The sequence below is a fragment of the Cyanistes caeruleus genome, chromosome 5 (genome assembly GCF_971803275.1).
Source record: "Cyanistes caeruleus chromosome 5, bCyaCae1.hap1.1, whole genome shotgun sequence".
NCBI lineage: Eukaryota > Metazoa > Chordata > Aves > Passeriformes > Paridae > Cyanistes > Cyanistes caeruleus.
Genome location: NC_141705.1, coordinates 2,267,217 through 2,280,287, shown reverse-complemented (window position 1 = coordinate 2,280,287; position 13,071 = coordinate 2,267,217). Strand labels below are relative to the sequence as shown.

General features: G+C 60.1%; 1 protein-coding gene across 31 annotated transcripts in view; it reads left to right on the top strand.

Moving 5' to 3' along the window:
- Positions 1–13,071, top strand: part of DCTN1 (dynactin subunit 1) — a 63,097-nt gene that overhangs the window by 43,432 nt on the left and 6,594 nt on the right. For all 31 annotated transcript variants that reach the window (XM_086890244.1, XM_086890236.1, XM_086890228.1 and 28 more), the window contains 10 exons: positions 2,985–3,089; positions 3,222–3,413; positions 4,085–4,201; positions 4,854–5,006; positions 5,514–5,674; positions 6,785–6,953; positions 7,236–7,304; positions 8,502–8,564; positions 9,718–9,867; positions 10,625–10,786. In XM_086890244.1, the coding sequence (XP_086746370.1) occupies positions 2,985–3,089; positions 3,222–3,413; positions 4,085–4,201; positions 4,854–5,006; positions 5,514–5,674; positions 6,785–6,953; positions 7,236–7,304; positions 8,502–8,564; positions 9,718–9,867; positions 10,625–10,786 (1,341 nt within the window). The remainder of the gene's footprint in view (positions 1–2,984; positions 3,090–3,221; positions 3,414–4,084; positions 4,202–4,853; positions 5,007–5,513; positions 5,675–6,784; positions 6,954–7,235; positions 7,305–8,501; positions 8,565–9,717; positions 9,868–10,624; positions 10,787–13,071) is intronic.

Genomic DNA, 13,071 nt, shown 5'->3' with positions numbered 1-13,071 from the left:
GAGTCTGGAGATGTTTGGGGCAGTTTGTGAACATTTGGGGTCAGTTTGGGGACGTTTGGGGTCAGTCTGGGGACGTTTGGGGCAGTCTGGGGACGTTTGGTGTCAGTTTGGGGACATTTGGGGTCAGTCTGGGGACATTTGGGGTCAGTTTGGGGACATTTGGGGTCAGTCTGGGGACGTTTGGGGTCAGTCTGGGGAGGTTTGGGGCAGTCTGGGGACGTTTGGGGTGAGTCTGGAGATGTTTGGGGCAGTTTTTGAACATTTGGGGTCAGTTTGGGAACATTTGGGGTCAGTCTGGGGACGTTTGGGGTCAGTCTGGGGATGTTTGGGGCACTCTGGGGACGTTTGGGGTCAGTCTGGGGACGTTTGGGGTCAGTCTGGGGATGTTTGGGGCAGTTTGAGGACATTTGGGGTCAGTCTGGGGACGTTTGGGGTCAGTCTGGGGAGGTTTGGGGCAGTCTGGGGACATTTGGGGTCAGTTTGGGGACGTCTGGGGCAGTCTGGGGACGTTTGGGCCATTGGAACTCGCGGGGAGCCACGTGCAGTGATCCCACTGCAGGGACCAGCTCCTGCTCCCGAATTCCCAATTCCCAAGCCTGTTGCAGCAGTGGGGCCGTGCTGGGCCGTGCAGGGTGTGGGTGACCCGTGGGGTGACACCTTCCTGCTGGGATGGTGACAATCCCGCCTCGGGAAACCCTTCCCAGGGCCTAGAGGGGCTCCAGGAGAGCTGGAGAGGGGCTCGGGACAAGGGAGGGGGGACAGGACACAGGGAAGGGATTCCCACTGGGAAGGGGAGATTTAGATGGGATGTTGGGAAGAAATTCTCCTTGTGGGGTTATCCCAGCCCTGGGCTCAGGGCTCCTGGGTGGACTGGGATGGACTGGGATGGACTGGGATGGACTGGGATGGACTGGGATGTGTGGGATGGACTGGGATGGACTGGGATGGATTGGGATGTTTGGGATGGATTGGGATGGACTGGGATGGATTGGGATGTTTGGGATGGACTGGGATGGACTGGGATGGACTGGGATGTGTGAGATGGACTGGGATGGACTGGGATGGATTGGGATGGACTGGGATGGACTGGGATGGATTGGGATGGACTGGGATGGATTGGGATGGACTGGGATGGACTGGGATGGACTGGGATGGACTGGGATGGATTGGGATGGACTGGGATGGATTGGGATGGACTGGGATGTGTGGGATGGATTGGGATGTGTGGGATGGACCGGGATGGACTGGGATGGACTGGGATGGACTGGGATGGACTGGGATGGATTGGGATGGACTGGGATGGATTGGGATGGACTGGGATGGACTGGGATGGACTGGGATGGATTGGGATGGACTGGGATGTGTGAGATGGACTGGGATGGACTGGGATGGATTGGGATGGACTGGGATGGACTGGGATGGATTGGGATGGACTGGGATGGATTGGGATGGACTGGGATGAACTGGGATGGACTGGGATGGACCGGGATGGACTGGGATGGATTGGGATGGACTGGGATGGACTGGGATGGACTGGGATGTGTGAGATGGACTGGGATGGACTGGGATGGATTGGGATGGACTGGGATGGACTGGGATGGATTGGGATGGACTGGGATGGATTGGGATGGACTGGGATGGACTGGGATGGACTGGGATGGATTGGGATGGACTGGGATGGACCGGGATGGATTGGGATGGACTGGGATGGACCGGGATGGACTGGGACGGATTGGGATGGACTGGGATGAACTGGGATGGACTGGGATGGACTGGGATGGATTGGGATGGACTGGGATGGACTGGGATGGACTGGGATGGATTGGGATGGACTGGGATGGACTGGGATGTTTGGGATGGACTGGGATGGACTGGGATGGACTGGGATGGACTGGGATGTGTGAGATGGACTGGGATGGACTGGGATGGACTGGGATGGATTGGGATGGACTGGGATGGACTGGGATGGATTGGGATGGACTGGGATGTGTGAGATGGACTGGGATGGACTGGGATGGACTGGGATGGATTGGGATGGACTGGGATGTGTGAGATGGATTGGGATGGACTGGGATGGACTGGGATGGATTGGGATGGACTGGGATGGACTGGGATGGATTGGGATGGACTGGGATGGATTGGGATGGACTGGGATGAACTGGGATGGACTGGGATGGATTGGGATGGACTGGGATGGACTGGGATGGACTGGGATGGACTGGGATGGATTGGGATGGACTGGGATGGACTGGGATGGACTGGGATGGACCGGGATGGACTGGGATGGACTGGGATGGACCGGGATGTGTCTCCTGGCACTGGGATGGACTGGGATGGACTGGGATGGACTGGGATGGACTGGGATGTGTCTCCTGGCACTGGGATGGACTGGGATGGACTGGGATGTGTCTCCTGGCACTGGGATGGACCGGGACGTACCGGGATGGACCGGGATGTGTCTCCTGGCACTGGGATGGACTGGGATGGACTGGGATGTGTCTCCTGGCACTGGGATGGACCGGGACGTACCGGGATGGACCGGGATGTGTCTCCTGGCACTGGGATGGACTGGGATGGACCGGGATGTGTCTCCTGGCACTGGGATGGACTGGGATGGACTGGGATGGACTGGGATGGATTGGGATGGACTGGGATGTGTGGGATGGACTGGGATGGACCGGGACGTACCGGGATGGACCGGGATGTGTCTCCTGGCACTGGGATGTTTGGGATGGACTGGGATGTTTGGGATGGACTAGGATGGACTGGGATGTGTCTCCTGGCACTGGGATGGACTGGGATGTACCGGGATGGACTGGGATGTGTCTCCTGGCACTGGGATGGACTGGGATGGACCGGGATGGACTGGGATGTGTCTCCTGGCACTGGGATGTTTGGGATGGACTAGGATGGACTGGGATGTGTCTCCTGGCACTGGGATGGACCGGGATGTACCGGGATGGACTGGGATGTGTCTCCTTCAGGTGGATGCAGCGCTGGGTGCTGAGGAGATGGTGGAGACTCTGACAGAGAGAAACCTGGATCTGGAGGAGAAGGTCCGGGAGCTGCGTGAGACCGTCGGGGACCTGGTAAGGCAGAAGTCCCTGGGACAGGAGCTGCTCCAGGGGCCAGCACCGGGATCCGCAGAGCCAGAGGGATTTTGGGAAGCTCTCCGGAGCGCTGGGACGCGTCTGAGCCGCACGGCGTGACTGTCCCCGCAGGAAGCCATGAACGAGATGAACGACGAGCTGCAGGAGAACGCGCGGGAGACGGAGCTGGAGCTGCGCGAGCAGCTGGACATGGCCACGGCGCGCGTGCGCGAGGCCGAGAAGCGCGTGGAGGCCGCCCAGGAGACCGTGGCCGACTACCAGCAGACCATCAAAAAGTACCGGGAGCTCACGGCTCACCTGCAGGTGACACCCCCTGCTCCTCCTGGAGCTCAGCCCGTGGCCAGGAGAGCCAGAGGGAGCATCCCATGGGAATGTCCTGTGGAGCTGGGCACGGCAGGACACGGCTCGGGGCTGGGTGGGTTCCTCGTGGAGCTTCCACGGGGTCCCTCCCACTGCCTCGTCCTGCAGAGAGCTGGGAATGTCCTGCCTGCAGAAGGGAAGGCGCCAAGGAGACCTCAGAGCCCTTCCCAGTGCCCTAAAGGGGCTCCTAGAGGGACTTGGGACAAGGGTTGGAGGGACAGGACCCAGGGAATGGCTTCCCACTGGGAAAAGGGAGATTGAGATGGGATGTTGGGAAGAAATTCTTCCCTGTGGGGGTTATCCCAGCCCTGGGCTCAGGTCTTGATTCAGGGGAATGAACCTGTGGATATTGACACTTCTTGGTGCCTCTCCCTCCCCTGTGCCTGCTCGGGGTGTTGCCCCCCAGGAGGAGGTGTGGGGAGGGGCTGGGGGTCCCTGGGCTCCATGTCCCCGTGTCCCTGGGGGTCCCTGGGCTCCATGTCCCCGTGTCCCTGGGGGTCCCTGGCCTCCATGTCCCCGTGTCCCTGGGGGTCCCTGGGGGTCCCTGGGCTCCATGTCCCCGTGTCCCTGGGGGTCCCTGGGGGTCCCTGGGCTTCATGTCCCCGTGTCCCCAGGACGTGAACCGGGAGCTGATGAGCCAGCAGGAAGCGTCTGCCGAGAAGCAGCAGCAGCCGCCCCCCGAAATGTTCGACTTCAAGATCAAATTTGCAGAGACGAAAGCCCACGCCAAGGTAGGGCCAGCAGGAGACGTGGATGGGCTCATCCACGCCCTGGGACGGGCTCCAGGGTGTTCCCAGAGGAGCTGTGGCTGTCCCTGGATCCCTGGAAGTGTCCAAAGCCAGGCTGGACAGGGCTGGGAGCGCCCTGGGACGGTGGGAGCTGTCCCTGCCCGTGGATGGGGTGGAATGAGATGGGCTTTAAAACCCAAACCCAAACCGTTCCAGGATTTTGGAGCCAGCTGGGAGAGCCAGGAATTCAGGAATTCACCTGGAGAAGGGAAGGCTCTGGGGAGAGCCCAGAGCCCCTTCCAGGGCCTAGAGGGGCTCCAGGAGAGCTGGAGAGGGACTGGGGACAAGGGAATGGTGGGACTGGAGACAGGGAATGGCTTCCAGTGCCAGAGGGCAGGGCTGGATGGGATATTGGGAAGGAATTCCTCCCTGTGAGGGTGGTGAGGCCCTGGAATGGATTTCCCAGAGAACCTCTGGCTACCCCTGGATCCCTGGAAGTGTCCAAAGCCAGGCTGGAGCACCCTGGGACAGTGGGAGGATCCCCGCCCATGGCAGGGGGTGGCACTGGGTGCGCTGGGAGATCCCAGACTCTCCAAGGAGCAGAATTCCATGATTTTCTCCCGCTCTGAGCGGCTCTGGGTGTCCCCCATCACAGGCCATCGAGATGGAGCTGCGGCAGATGGAAGTGCAGCAGGCCAACCGGCACGTGTCCCTCCTCACCTCCTTCATGCCCGACAGCTTCCTGCGGCACGGCGGCGACCACGACTGCGTCCTGGTGCTGCTGCTCATCCCACGCCTCATCTGCAAGGTGGGACAGCCTGGGGAGAGCTGGGATGGGGAGCAGCGCCTCAGTCCCCGGGGGAATTGGGGATCCGGGCTGTTTGCTGCTGGAGCAGCTCCACAATGTTTTTGAGTGATTGGAGTCACCATCCCTGGGGGGTTCAGGTGGGATATTGGGAAAATTCCTTCTGGAAAGGGGTGTCCAGCCCTGGCACAGCTGCTGGGGACAGCGGCGGGGTCCCCATCCCTGGGGGGATTTAACAGCCCTGCGGATGTGGCACTTGGGGACAGGGTCAGTGGCGGTGCTGGGGGAACAGCTGGACTCGATGGTCTTAAGGGACCTTCCCAACCTAAATAACTCCATGATCCCAGGACTATCGAGTGCTCCCGGAGAAGGGAAGGGGAGCAGCCGCCAGGGGTGGTCACTCAGCAAGGACAGGTCACTCTTTGGAGGTGCAGGGGCTGTCGGCCGTGGCTCAGCGGGACAGAGCAGGCAAGGTTGGGACGCCCTGAGGGATTTCCGTGTCTCCTGCAGGCCGAGCTGATCAGCAAACAGGCTCAGGAGAGGTTCGAGCTGAGCGAGAGCTGCGCCGAGCGGGCGGGGCTGCGAGGAGCCCCGGGCGAGCAGCTCAGCTTCGCCGCTGGCCTCGTCTACTCCCTGAGCCTGCTCCAGGCCACGCTCCACAAATACGAGCAGTGAGTCCCTGCCCCGCCCTGCCCTCCCTCTGCCGGCCGAATTCCAGGGATCTGGGGATCCCAGGGAATCCGGGGGCTGGGAAAAGGTGCTGGGATGGTTTCATCTCCTTGCCGTGGGGTGGTTCCTCTGTGATCCTCCCTGTGTGTTCCTCCCAGGGGATGACGTGGGAAGGGATTCTGGGAGCTGGGATGGGAAAAAGCAGTGGGATCCCTTTCTCCATGACCTGTCTGTGTCCTTCCCAAGAAATCACCTGGGATTTTGGGAGCTGGGATGGGAAAAAAGCAGTGGGATCCCTTTCTCCATGACCTGTCTGTGTCCTTCCCAAGAGATCACCCGGGATTCTGGGAGCTGGGATGGGAAAAAGCAGTGGGATCCCTTTCTCCATGACCTCTGTGTGTCCTTCCCAAGAAATCACCTGGGATTTTGGGAGCTGGGATGGAAAAGAGCAGTGGGATCCCTTTCTCCATGACCTCTGTCTGTCCTTCCCCAAAGATCACGTGGGATTTTGGGAGCTGGGATGGGAAAAAGCAGTGGGATCCCTTTCTCTATGATCTGTCTGTGTCCTTCCCAAGAGATCACCCGGGATTCTGGGAGCTGGGATGGAAAAGAGCAGCAGGATCCCTTTATTCCCTTGGGAGGATCCCCTTCCCTGTGACTTCTGTTTGTCCTTCCCAAAGGATCACACAGGATTTTGGGAGCTGGGCTGGAAAAAAGCAGTGGGATCCCTTTCTCCATGACCTGTCTGTGTCCTTCTCAAAGGATCACCTGGGATTTTGGGAGCCAGCCTAGAAAAAAAGCAGTGGGATCCCTTTTTCCATGGCCTCTCCGTGTCCTTCCCAGGGGGTGACACGGGAAGGGATTTTGGGAGCCAGGCTAGAAAAGGAGGATGAGTTCTCCTCCTCAAGAGGTGACACGGGAAGGAATTTTGGGATCCAGCTACAAAGAAGCAGCAGGATCCCCTCACTCCCTTATTCCCATCCCCGTGACCCTCCCGGTGTTCCCCTGGGCCTGCAGCACCACCCAGCTCACGGCTGTGTCCCCGTCCCCAGGCCAGCAGCGCCTCAGGGCTCCCGTTCCCCGCGTCCAGCCCCTTGTCCCTGTCCCCTCAGGGCCCTGAACCGCTGCAGCGTGGAGGTGTACAAGAAGGTGGGGACCCTGTACCCCGAGATGAGCGTCCACGAGCGCTCCCTGGACTTCCTGATCGAGCTGCTCCACAAGGACCAGCTGGACGAGACCGTCAACGTGGAGCCGCTCACCAAAGCCATCAAGTACTACCAGGTGGGGCTGGGGGTGACCCTGGGGACAGGTGAAAATCTGGGATGGGAGCTCCTTTTGGCAGCCCTTTCCTTTGGGTGTGTGCCCTGAGGATGGATCCTCCTGATCCCCGGAGGATCCCGTCCCACATTCCTTCACCTGTGGAACTGAGCACCGCCAGCTCTTTTGGGGCACTGCTGTTACTTCCATTTAAAATAAACCCGCCCAAACTCTCACAATTTGGGTTTTTTTTGGGCGTTCCCACGTTGGGTTTTTCCACGTGTGCTGACCCTGCCATTCCCACAGCACCTGTACAGCATCCACCTGGCCGACCAGGCTGAGGACTGCACCCTGCAGCTGGCCGACCACATCAAGGTGAGCGGGGACAGCCCTGCCCCGCTTTTCCACCTCTGTGTCCCCCGGGATCCCTGCAGCCACCCCCAGCGCTGGCACCCAGGGGACATGGCTTCTGGAATGGGGTCTGCTGTGGGCATCTCAGAGGGATCTGCAACGGGATCTGGTGTGGGGATCTGGAGAGGGGATCTGGAGTGGGGATGTGGTGTGGGGATCTGGAGTGGGGATCTGGAGTGGGGATCTGGAGAGGGGATCTGGAGTGGGGATCTGGAGAGGGGATCTGGTGTGGGGATCTGGAGAGGGGATCTGGTGTGGGGATCTGGAGTGGGGATCTGGAGTGGGGATCTGGAGAGGGGATCTGGAGAGGGGATCTGGAGAGGGGATCTGGTGTGGGGATCTGGAGTGGGGATCTGGAGTGGGGATCTGGAGAGGGGATCTGGAGAGGGGATCTGGAGAGGGGATCTGGAGTTGGGATCTGGAGTGGGGATCTGGAGAGGGGATCTGGAGAGGGGATCTGGAGTGGGGATCTGGAGTGGGGATCTGGTGTGGGGATCTGGAGTGGGGATCTGGAGAGGGGATCTGGAGAGAGGATCTGGAGTGGGGATCTGGAGTGGGGATCTGGAGAGAGGATCTGGAGTGGGGATCTGGTGTGGGGATCTGGAATGGGGATCTGGAGCAAGGATCTGGAGTGGGGATCTGGTGTGGGGATCTGGTGTGGGGATCTGGAGTGGGGATCTGGAGCAAGGATCTGGTGTGGGGATCTGGTGTGGGGATCTGGTGTGGGGATCTGGAATGGGGATCTGGAGCAAGGATCTGGTGTGGGGATCTGGAGTGGGGATCTGGTGTGGGGATCTGGTGTGGGGATCTGGGCTGGGATCTGGAGCAGGATCTGAAATGGGATCTGGAGAGGGGATCTGCAGCAGGATCTGGACTAGGATCTGGAGCAGGATCTGGAACGGGATCTGGTGTGGGATCTGGTGTGGGGATCCGGAACAGGATCACGGGGATGAGGAGAGCAGGGATGGGAGTGTGGAGACCCTCGTGTCTCAGGGTTGTATCCCGGATTTCCCAGTGTCCTGCCTGACCCCTTTCCCTGCTCCTGAAAATCCTGGGCTGGTGGCAGGGTCCGTCCTGGAATTCCTGGGACTGGATGAGTGTGGCCTGGGAGCCCTCCTGTCCCTGTCCCCACGCTGAGGGTCCCTGTCCCTGTGCCCGCAGTTCACCCAGAGTGCCTTGGACTGCATGGGGGTGGAGGTGTGCCGGCTGCGGGCCTTCCTCCAGGTAGGATCTTCCTCCAGGTAGGATCTTCCTCCAGGGAGGATCTTACTCCAGGGAGGATCTTCCTCCAGGGAGGATCTTCCTCCAGGGAGGATCTTCCTCCAGGTGGCACCTGCCAGGATGGCTGGGCACGTGCCACCTTCCTGCTGTCCCCGTGTCCCTCCGTCTGAGGTCCTCTAAAGTCCCTCTCTCTCCTCATGTCCCTCTGAGGTTCCTCTCTGTCTCTGTGTCTGTCAGAGCTCCCTCTGTGTCCCCGTGTCCCTCTGTGTCCCCCTGTCCTTCTGTGTCCCCATGTCCCTCTGTCCCCATGTCCCTCCTAGCTCCCTGTGTCCCTCTGAGCTCTCTGTGTCCCCATGTCCTTCTGTGTCCCCATGTCCCTCTGAGCTCTCTGTGTCCCCATGTCCCTCTGTGTCCCCCTGTCCCTCTGAGCTCTCTGTGTCCCCATGTCACTCTGTGTCCCCGTGTCCCTCTGTGTCCCCCTGTCCTTCTGTGTCCCCATGTCCCTCTGTCCCCATGTCCCTCCTAGCTCCCTGTGTCCCTCTGAGCTCCTCATGTCCCCAAATCCCTCTGAGGTCCCTCTGTTTCCCCCTGTCCCTCTGAGGTCCCTCTGTGTCCCACTCTGTCCCTGTGTCTGTCAGAGCTCCCTCTGTGTCCCCATGGCCCTCTGTCCCCATGTCCCTCCTAGCTCCCTGTGTCCCTCTGAGCTCCCCATGTCCCCATGTCCTTCTGAGGTCCCTCTATGTCCCCCTGTCCCTCTGAGCTCCCCGTGTCCCCGTGTCCCTCTGTGTCTCCCTGTCCCTCTGAGGTCCCCATGTCACCATGTCCCTCTGTGTCCCCCTGTCCCTCTGAGCTCTCTATGTCCCCCTGTCCCTCTGAGCTCCCCGTGTCCCCGTGTCCCTCTGTGTCTCCCTGTCCCTCTGAGGTCCCCATGTCACCATGTCCCTCTGTGTCCCCCTGTCCCTCTGAGCTCTCTGTGTCCCCATGTCCCTCTGAGGTCCCAATGTCCCCATGTCCCTCTGAGCTCTCTGTGTCCCCATGTCCCTCTGAGCTCCCCATGTCCCCATGTCCCTCTGTGTCCCCATGTCCCTCTGAGGTCCCCATGTCCCTGTGTCCCTCTGTGTCCCCGTGTCCCTCTGAGGTCCGTGTGTGTCCCCAGGCCGGGCAGGAGGCGGCAGACCTGGCCATCCTGCTCAAGGACCTGGAGACGTCCTGCAGCGACATCCGCCAGTTCTGCAAGAAGATCCGGCGCCGCATGCCGGGCACGGACGCGCCGGGAATCCCCGCGGCCCTGGGCTTCGGGCCGCAGGTCAGGCACGGGCTGGGAGCTGTGGGAGGCTGGGAATGCGGAGGGAGGTGGTGTGAGCCGAGCTGGGATCGTGGAATCAGGCACTGGTTTAGGTTGGAAAATCCCGCGGAGATCCCCGGGTCCAGCCCCAGCTCCAGCACTGCCAGGGCCATCACTGACTGTCCCCAAGTGCCACCTCTGGATGTCAAATCCCCCCAGGGGTGGGGACTCCCCCCTGCCCAGGAGGGATTTTCCCAATATCCAGTTTGGCCCAGCCTGAGGCCGTTCCCTCTCCTCCTGTCCCTGTCCCTGTTCCCCGGCTGTCCCCTCCTGGCAGCAGAGCCACAAGGGCCCCCTGAGCCTCCTTTTCTCCAGGCTGGGCCCCTTCCCCATCTCCCTCAGCCCCTCCTGGGGCTCCAGACCCCTCCCCATCTCCCTCAGCCCCTCCTGGGGCTCCAGACCCTTCCCATCTCCCTCAGCCCCTCCTGGGGTTCCATCCCCTCCCCATCTCCCTCAGCCTCTCCTGGGGTTCCAGACCCTTCCCAGCTCCCTCAGCCCCTCCTGGGGTTCCAATCCCTTCCCAGCTCCCTCAGTCTCTCCTGGAGGAGCCACAATGGATGTGGCACCTGGATTTTCCATTCCCACCTCACCTGGAGACCTGGATTCACACCCAGGACCTGTTTCCCTCCATCTTCCCGTTATTTCCCCCAGTCCCAGCGGCCATCCCGGGGCGGGATTCCAGGCTCCCCCTCCCGCTGACCCCTCTCTGTCCCTGCAGGTGTCGGACACGCTGCAGGAGTGCCGGAAGCACCTGACCTGGGTGGTGGCCGTGCTGCAGGAGGTGGCGGCGGCCGGGGCGCAGCTGATCGCGCCGCTGGCCGAGAACGAGGGGCTGCCAGCACCGCGCCTCGAGGAGCTGGCCTTCAAAGTCAGCGAGCAGGTGGGACCCTTTCCTTTCCTTTCCTTTCCTTTCCTTTCCTTTCCTTTCCTTTCCTTTCCTTTCCTTTCCTTTCCTTTCCTTTCCTTTCCTTTCCTTTCCTTTCCTTTCCTTTCCTTTCCTTTCCTTTCCTTTCCTTTCCTTTCCTTTCCTTTCCTTTCCTTTCCTTTCCTTTCCTTTCCTTTCCTTTCCTTCCCTTCCCTTCCCTTCCCTTCCCTTCCCTTCCCTTCCCTTCCCTTCCCTTCCCTTCCCTTCCCTTCCCTTCCCTTCCCTTCCCTTCCCTTCCCTTCCCTTCCCTTCCCTTCCCTTCCCTTCCCTTCCCTTCCCTTCCCTTCCCTTCCCTTCCCTTCCCTTCCCTTCCCTTCCCTTCCCTTCCCTTCCCTTCCCTTCCCTTCCCTTCCCTTCCCTTCCCTTCCCTTCCCTTCCCTCTCCTCTCCTCTCCTCTCCTCTCCTCTCCTCTCCTCTCCTCTCCTCTCCTCTCCTCTCCTCTCCTCTCCTCTCCTCTCCTCTCCTCTCCTCTCCTCTCCTCTCCTCTCCTCTCCTCTCCTCTCCTCTCCTCTCCTCCCCTCTCCCCTCTCCCCTCTCCCCTCTCCCCTCTCCCCTCTCCCCTCTCCCCTCTCCCCTCTCCCCTCTCCCCTCTCCCCTCTCCCCTCTCCCCTCTCCCCTCTCCCCTCTTTCCTTTCCTCTTTCCTTTCCCCTTCCCTTTCCCCTTTCCATTCCCGCCGTTCCCAGCTGGAACACCATCACACTCCCGCCGTTCCCAGCTGGAACACCATCACACTCGGGCTGTTCCCAGCTGGAACACCATCACACTCGGGCTGTTCCCAGCTGGAACACCATCACACTCGGGCTGTTCCCAGCTGGAACACCATCACACTCCCGCCGTTCCCAGCTGGAACACCATCACACTCCAGCCGTTCCCAGCTGGAACACCATCACACTCCCACTGTTCCCAGCTGGAACACCATCACACTCGGGCTGTTCCCAGCTGGAACACCATCACACTCCCGCTGTTCCCAGCTGGAACACCATCACACTCCCGCCGTTCCCAGCTGGAACACCATCACACTCGGGCCGTTCCCAGCTGGAACACCATCACACTCCAGCTGTTCCCAGCTGGAACACCATCACACTCCCACTGTTCCCAGCTGGAACACCATCACACTCCCACCGTTCCCAGCTGGAACACCATCACACTCCCGCCGTTCCCAGCTGGAACACCATCACACTCCCACTGTTCCCAGCTGGAACACCATCACACTCCCGCCGTTCCCAGCTGGAACACCATCACACTCCAGCTGTTCCCAGCTGGAACACCATCACACTCCCACTGTTCCCAGCTGGAACACCATCACACTCCCACCGTTCCCAGCTGGAACACCATCACACTCCCGCCGTTCCCAGCTGGAACACCATCACACTCCCACTGTTCCCAGCTGGAACACCATCACACTCCCGCCGTTCCCAGCTGGAACACCATCACACTCCCACTGTTCCCAGCTGGAACACCATCACACTCCCGCCGTTCCCAGCTGGAACACCATCACACTCCCGCCGTTCCCAGCCCAGGGAACGCCACGTGCGCTGTCCCTGTGGCTCCTCCGTGGTCTCTGCTGGGGTTTTTCCAGCTGTGGTGGGACGTCCCCTCACAATTCCCACAGCGGGGAATGATCGTGGGGAATTCCTGCAGAGAGAGGGATGGTTTTCCCCAGGCTGATCCCCTGAGCCCTGCAGAGCCTTTCCAGCTTTCCCTGGGCACGGTGGGTGTGGTGTCCCGGGTGTCACTGGAGAAGGACAAGGGCTGGGCCCTGTGCTCAGCATCCAGCCCCGTTTGCTGCTGCTCGGGTTGGTGTGTGTGGAGCATTCTGCATTTTCTTGGTTGGACTCGCTGGTGGAAGTGAAGGTTTTGTGTCGGGTGTGGGTTTTAAGGGTGATTCTTGAATATCAGAGGGACATCCTTAACCATCACAGGTTCATTTTAACCATCAGAGAGGGACATTTTAACCATCACAGGTTCATTTTAACCATCTCTGGGACATTTTAACCGTCAAAAGAACATTTTAACCATCAGAGAGGGACATTTTAACCATCTCTGGGACATTTCAACCATCACAGGGACATTTCAACCATCACAGGGACATTTTAACCGTCAAAAGAACATTTTAACCATCAGAGAGGAACATTTTAACCATCTCTGGGACATTTTAACCATCACAGGACATTTTAACCATCAGAGAGGGACATTTTAACCATCAAAGGGACATTTTAGCCATCAGAACAACATTTTC